Here is an 8,009-nt window from a genome sequence, read left to right as displayed (position 1 = left end):
AGTTCTAGGAAATTACAGGAAAATATCCACAGGGTACAAGAGAACCTCTCATTATGGAAATGGAAAATTTTTGGTTCCGCTGCCTGTATGAGAAGTCTCCAAAAATTTTCCATTTGAAAATTTCACTATTTTCGAATTTTTCCGACGGCACATCAGCAAGTGTATCCCAGCGAAGCCATAAAGGCTCAACTTAAAAGGTTTTACAACAACCAAGGCTTGGTTTTACCTTAATAACTTCCGATCGATCAATTAAAATCGAAAACCAAATCCTAAGAAAACACCTTATGAATTGACGATATCCTCAAGAATCGGAATAAATTTCGCGAACTTTTAATTGCTAATACCACGTCTAAGAGCTGTCAAGAATTATGAAAAGTTTTAAATAACTTGGCTCAAAGCAAAATTGCTGAAAATTATACTCTTGTCGCGTATTATAAAAGCATTTACTGTATTTACTGTATAAAAGCATTTACTGTTCTCTGTTTGTCTCTCATTGTCACGACCAGAGTTATTAGAAAGACATACATACAAATACCATAGTATAGTATATACCGTGTGTTGTTGTTTTATATTGTTGTGTCTGTAGATTAATTTGTTGGTTGGTTCATTGAAAAATGTGTTTTCTCTGCACTTGTTTGTATATACTTTTCTTTGGCGTGTTATTCAGGAAAATATATAAAGACGAAATGAGCAAAGTTTTTTTCTATCTTTATTATTAAAGTTATGGCATGTTTATGTTTAATGTTAAATTAGAGCAAACATTAATTTTGCGATTGCAATAGACGTTTTGGTTTATTTATAACACCTTTATTCTTATATAATAAGTAGGTACTCATATTGTCGTAAAAGGTGTCCTAACATCTTTCTTTTTCTATTTTCAATGGAATTCAAAAGGTGTTTATTCTCTTTTAGCATATCAAGAACCACATTATTTGATTTTTCGTCGTTCCAGCTAATCATTTCCATCCGCCTCCAGCACCATATTTCGCATGCGAGTTTCATTAGATAACATTGCGGTATTTGATCAGTGGGCTGAATTGGCTGTTACCTTAATAATCTCGCATGTGACAGAAAGGCTGAGATAATTTATATGATTTAGGTACCTATATATTTCAATAAATAAGCAATTAGGTATTTATAAATGAAAAGTCAGACCTTTTGGGCCGTCAAATACTAACGGTGCGATTTGGGAAATGAATCAGTTATTCACTAGATATAAAATAGTAAAAACATGTGACGTTCCGCGGCAAAAGGTACCTTATGGCGGTTGGCGCTATTATTAACGCCGCTCCAATGTTACCTATTGCAGCCGCCATAAGGTACCTTTTGCCGTGGAATGTCACAAATCTTTACTATTTTATATCTAGTGAATCTCTAATTCATTTCCCGAATCGCGCCGTAGGCACCTGGTTTAAGGGGCCCACTGATTAACAGTCCGCCGGATGGTATCGGCCTGTCAGTTGTTCGGAACTATCAAAATTTTGTTCTAACTGACAGGCCGATAGCGTCCGGCGGACTGTTAATCAGTGGGCCCCTTTATTCATCGAGCTGTAAGTAGAGTGAACCTATTTGTGTGCATTACGAGGTTGTGACGTCACACAAACATAGGGCGGCTATCGGTGTACTTTCGTTTCGGCCAAATACATTTCGCCAAATTTCACTTCCCAACAAACTTATCGCAATAGTTTCATTTCCCAAAGGAAACTTTAGCAAAGTTACACTTCGCATATAATTTATTAGGTCAAATTATCATTTGGCATGATTTTACTTTGTCAAATGTTATTAGGACAAAAACTTATTTAGCAAACGTTTTTTATTGTCTAATATTATATTCCAAAAAAATGTTTGGTCAAAATTGTCACTTCGCAAATTTGACAAATATGCATCTCTATTTAAATTTGTACTTTTTGTTATGTTAATATAGGTACGTTAAATTCTACGTAATTTGGTTGGGTGGGTTGGGTTAAGTTTGAACTCCGATCCTCACAAAACGGAACCGCTATCAGAAAAGTGGGTTAGGTTAGGTTAGAACTGCGATCCTTACAGAAACGAAATACTATGTACTAGAAAAAGGTCATCGAAGTGGAATAATTAATTGAATAGAATAACGAGATGTAAAAAATTTGCTTGACATTTTAAACTAAAATGTGGTTTAAATATTGGTGGTTTTTTACTATTTTTAGAGTTTAAATTTTAGTGATCATTTACTACATATTTTTGGCAGTAAGAATGTTTTTTTTGACGTTACATTTTACTATGTATATGTAATGATCAGTTAAATACTAGACAAATAAAATTCTGCAGCCTCCACTTTATTGGTATGTAAATTGTATGCCATGCAATATTTTGGGACATGTAAGTTATGACTTAATCGCGTATTTAAGTTTTAAGATTTACCTCCGACGTTTCGAGGACGGCGTTGTCCCCGTGGTCTTCTCCGAGACCACGGGGACAACGCCGTCCTCGAAACGTCGGAGGTAAATCTTAAAACTTAAATACGCGATTAAGTCCCGTTGTGCAGTTTGATAATGTTTAATAATCGTGAAAGTTTAAATCAGTGTTATGTAAGTTATGCTTAATGAGACATTTGACTAAATAATATTTGGTAAAATGAAACTTGGCCAAGTAATTATTTGCTAAACAATAACTTGCCAAAAAAGACTATTGCTAACTGAAAATTTGCGATAAGTTGTTTTGCCAAACATTTTTTTGGGAAATGATAATTTGGGAAACATAGTTTGGGATGTGATACTTTGGGAAACGATTTTGGCCCTTTCGTTAGTAAACCGCGGCTATCACATGCAAGTTCGCGCGCCGTCTAAATGAGTCTAAGATCGCTTATCACTAAGACAGTTTTGAAGTTATCTAACTTCTGATATGGTTGACGAAGACTGACATTATCTTTGTCAAAATCATGCAAAATATTTTTTGTTCAACATTGACTCTGGGTTTAGGTGTCTCATGATGCTGTTTTTATTTGAGCAAATAGTATTCCTACAAATTTAAATTAAGGGTAAAATGGATAAATTCACCGCTTCGGGCACGATTCGAACTTGCGATCTTTCGGAACACCGTGCACCGCACCGGTCCGGTCGTTAAGAACGTTCTTACTGTAGATGTCACTAGTTTTGCACATTAACTAGACCATTGTTATAAGTTAATAATCATAGTCATTTATATTGACTGTGCTTGCGAGGAAACTGTCGTATTTAGTCATAAAACTGGATTTAGGGTACGAGCAAAAAATACCTCGAGAATGGCAGCTGCCACTCAAATCCTTGAGCTTCAAGTGCTTAATTTATTCCTTCAGATATCCTGTTTTTACCAAAGAGACAAAAACTCAATCATCGTGAATTCCATTTCAATGAAATGAAATTTTCTTCAGTTAACGGCTGTTTGATTCTCAGTAACAAGTTTTATTACTGTCTATAAAATCACAAGGTATGTGGATTTGCGGTGTTTTTTCCTCGAACTGTTACTAAAATAACAAAATATCAATAAAAAACGATAAGCAGAGTTGTGAATGTTTATTTTCACGTGAAGTATAATTTCTTGGCTATAACATTATCTAATAGATCTTGATTGTTCCATAATTTCACATGGCGAATAACATTAATTTGTTCTAAAACCATTCTTTTGTTCTATCTAATCCGCTAATAAATAAAAATCTTGATATATTTAAATTTGCGGTTCTAATAATTATAATGTAGTATAAATCATGTTTAATTTGTAGCCGCAGTTTCGTCCCTGGTAGATACGTTCATAACATTGGTCGTATGATACATTCATGGATCCCATGTGATTCTCGGAACTTGTTAATTGTATTACTTATTATTAACAAGTTCCGAGAATCACATGGGATCCATGAATGTATCATAAGACAAGGGACAATAGTTCGTTCATATATTAAATATGTAATGTCAGTGATATGATTCATAGAGCTTCGAATTTTTTAAAATCTGTTGATTTTTTATTTCTTATTACTTATTACCAGGGCTCGAACAAATCATGCGGATTACTCATAGTCACAGGCATCTCGCACATAAGTACAAGCAATATGCAGTAGAGAATAATAACAAAATGAGACCAACTCGAAGTCAATTTGCATGTCGAATCAAGCTTATGGACGTGGTGGTAAATGAAACTGTCTAAATATATTAATACATAAAGAATTAGGACAATTAATAGTTCCATAAACATTTATCATGAGACGGGAGTCATCATTATTACGTATTTTCTAGAATGCTAGATTATATCTGTGTTTGTTATATATTTAATTTATTTGAATGACAGACATACAACAATATAAATGCATTCTTCTATGGAGACAAAGAACATGTTAAGTAACATAGGTAGGTATATTATATCTATAATGCAACTTGTGTTGTAGTTATTTCTATGATACTCGGTTAATATTCGTTTCCAACTAAAACCATCAAAACATTTACAGTTACCACAGAAATAGCCAATGTGCTCTGGATGATTCCCGGTAATAGCGGTGTTTATTGTTACTACTATTTTTACATATCCAAGTCATTTTTCCGTTTATCAAACTTTTGCAATCGTATCCGAACTGTATCTAAGAAAACAGTTTTATTGTCCGAGAGTCTAACCGTATCGTAGTTTCGAAATTCGATAGCGATATCTAATATAGAATAACAGGCTACTTACTAGAAGTGGTGTGGCAAGTTGCCAGATTTTCTGTTGCTGAGATTTTACGTCGCCTTTGATACAAGGCTTTTCTTATCTATGGAAATGCTAATAGGAGGTTAGCTTGGTAAATCTTAATTAACATTTTCGGTCTAGATCTGTGCTCTAAGCATCGGATGTCTGAAAATGTTTACTTGACTACAACAAAGACTAGGCGGTGTATAACTGAACTATGTTGAACAATATCAAGTCACGTGAAACAGACAGTATTGTAGCATGTCAGTTCAGACGAAATACCTACCCTATCCTCCTAAGGCCCAAGGTCCTACCTATAGTAGTGTACCCTATGATGGGCGTGGAACCAGTAATGGGACAAAAAACCACAAATCCTGTAAAATAAGTGTCTAAAAGTAGTTTATAAACACTGCCTGTATATTATCATAAATAAGAGTCCTAGAGCTGTTTCAGTTTGAATTTTTATTAAATTTGGTTGTTTTTTAAGAAATTGGCGTCAACCCAAAAGTTGTCGTGTCACTGAAAAAAAATACCACTACGAATTCTTAACAACTTCGCTAAGAGAGGTGAGTTAATTTATTAAATTTTAATTAATTAATATTTGATGAAATCTAGAATGTGTTTTGTTAATTTGCATTTACCATGAGATAAGGTATACAACATACTATGTTGTGACTCCACAGATGTAAAAAAATAGTGGTATTTGGCCCAATCCCATTATAGGAGCTGTAAAACTGCATACCTCCTATAATGGACAATTTACATAATGATGCTTGCCATGCCATCATTTCATGTTTAAACAATACAAAAGTTAAATGTAGTTACGAAATATGTCAATCAGGAGGTATGCTCGGACTTCGGATAAATTAATATCGTTTTTTAGTGTGGGTCAAATCTTGGTAGCCGAGTTTGAGCCACTTTCCCGTTTTCCGATTGAGTTGAAATTTTGTATTCGTAATTAAATATGCAAATCGGATGATAATGCAATATTATGATAACATGGACCAGATCTGACGACCTATTTCAATATTTTATACTGATAGAGCAGTGTCCATTACTGGGGGGCCCATTACTGGAGCTTTGGTGTCCATGACTGGAGAAAAATAGCATAGTTTTAATTTGTTAAGTATGTGGAAACTCATTGCAGTATCTTTGATACAACACGCCTGAAATATGAAAGACGGGTAGGACTTTCATCTTTCAATACGCTAAGCGGTAGACCATTCACATGTATTAGGGAAATATCACAAATACTCCAAATTCCCTCTTAAATGTCCCATGACTGGTGCTGTTACTATATAGTACTTATTCAGTTCAATGGAATTTAAACCATATTCGATTGGAGCAGAGTTGCTTTTGGTTTGTTTCGTTCAGTTTTTAAACAACGCAAAATCAACACTATTGCCTACATTGTAGGTTCAAATATTAGTGGCAAATTTTTTATTTGTATGGGTGGACCTTAGGAGGCTATTGCAGCGCGAATGAATTAATGGTTATCCACATCGTTACGTTGGATTTATGGCGGAATAATTCACAGCATTCTATTCTTGTGTTCTTTACGCCTAGATTGACTTTATCAGAAAACATGGATTAACCTAGATTCTTATTTTCTACACAGTTTACAATAATCTGGAATTGTACAGTCTTTTGCAAACGATCTTTTAAATGTTAAGCTTAATTTAGAAATAATACTTACTAACAGTTACAATAACGAATAGTTTAAGTTCATGTTTACTGTTATGTACACAATTTACATTATTGATTAGATTATCGTAGCTTTCTACGTTGTGACACTTGGTGTCGGTTACAATTAGTGTAACAAATCACATTTTCTTATCTACTATAGGTACTATGCTTATTTTATGACAGAAATCACATTTATTATATGGAACGTTCATTTACACTTTATCGTCATAGGATATGTCTGTGAATTCGACAATGTTACTGTTGGGAAAAATGTACAACTCGCTGACTCTCTCGTCGCCTACGGGTAAGTCGTCTCTGGATATTTTCGTCTCGAGCCGCCTTTTAGTGCTGTTGAACGTTTGATTTAGATTGTGAGCATCAAGGTCCTTCATTGACCGGAAACCATTTTCTCTTTGCGAGTCCAGATTTCGGATACAGTGGCAGGAAGAGCGGGAGGTACGCGTGCCGTCGACGGGCGCTAGGCTGGCCGATTTTCTCGCCGAGTAAACGCTGCGATCATTCGTCGAACGGAACGATAAAACACGCGTGCGATACGACTGTCCATCCTGGGAGAAAATAAAATACTGTCAATACTCTCCCTGTTAAAAAAAACGTAAGTTACATTTTTAACCGTTTCACCGCCAATTTTTGACAGTCAAAAAGTCTCACATACACACGTATGCATCATTACACATGAGCGTTTATTGGTTTAATAAATTACGCTTGCTATTGCATACTTAATATAATTATCCTATAGAAAGGAGAGCTATTTACATTTTAAACCGCAATACACCAAAAATTTTTCCTACCTACAATTATGAATTCTGTAAACATTTATTTTATTTTGTAACATATTTCAGTCATAGGATTTTCTGTTACATAGATGACCTACCACAGTTCGCCAGCTTCGGCATATTTCATATAGATAATATGTGATATGTCACGTCATGTAGGACGTATGTAAAAGTGCCCCTTTTAAGGCACGGATTGATGACAGCTTGCCTGAGATGGGGTTGGCAGCTGTCGCGCACACCCTGGAATTCTTCATACTGCTCATAATCCACGTTTTTATTGTGTTTTAAGTATCAATTTTTAGTAAAATATGTTGCTCAAACCATAAGCCAATAAGGTGACAGTACGAAAATCGGAACAAAGTTACAAAAACCTTAATTCTTACGAGCTCGCATCTACTTTTTCGAAAATACTTAGTAATACTTTCTGAACAGGAAATGAAAGTAGCTTTCATCTTACCAATAATTGAGCTGGTTTAACACATAAAACTCCTATTGATTGTGAAAATTTTGCTCCGAATAGCCATAATGAAAATTTAATATTAATCTTATATTTTATTATTTATTAATATGTACCTCGTAACTGTCAAATCGCATCGGTTTTTTTCCAAATGTGAATCGCTGCTTAAACTCCTTTTTGAACTTTTCCTGTAACAAAAATGACAATTTGATTAAACTTGTAAAAATATATAATATGTAATTGTTTGATTAAATTTGACTTCTTAATAGTATAGAAATAGACCAGCGAAGTCATCACCGCAATATAAAATTCTATTAAACAGGGACACCTATCTTATTTCAACATTAATCTGACTTAGTGCTCCCTTACGACCCACATGCCATAAACGAGCACAAATTACGTGCGAT

At 34.5% G+C, this 8,009-nt stretch overlaps 1 protein-coding gene across 1 annotated transcript in view; it reads right to left on the bottom strand.

Moving 5' to 3' along the window:
- Window positions 1–3,911: 3,911 nt before the first annotated feature.
- The window catches only part of LOC134666233 (RYamide receptor-like), a 64,309-nt gene continuing 60,211 nt past the window's right edge, over window positions 3,912–8,009 (bottom strand). Inside the window, exons 10-11 of the mRNA XM_063523384.1 lie at window positions 7,719–7,790; window positions 3,912–6,917 (exon numbers count right to left, since the gene is read on the bottom strand). Coding sequence (XP_063379454.1) covers window positions 6,564–6,917; window positions 7,719–7,790 — 426 coding nt within the window. The 3' untranslated portion in view covers window positions 3,912–6,563. The remainder of the gene's footprint in view (window positions 6,918–7,718; window positions 7,791–8,009) is intronic.

The sequence above is a fragment of the Cydia fagiglandana genome, chromosome 7, assembly GCF_963556715.1.
Source record: "Cydia fagiglandana chromosome 7, ilCydFagi1.1, whole genome shotgun sequence".
NCBI classification, from domain to species: Eukaryota; Metazoa; Arthropoda; class Insecta; order Lepidoptera; family Tortricidae; genus Cydia; species Cydia fagiglandana.
The sequence above is the reverse complement of the archived record's forward strand: the minus strand, read 5'-3'. Positions and strand labels throughout refer to the sequence as shown.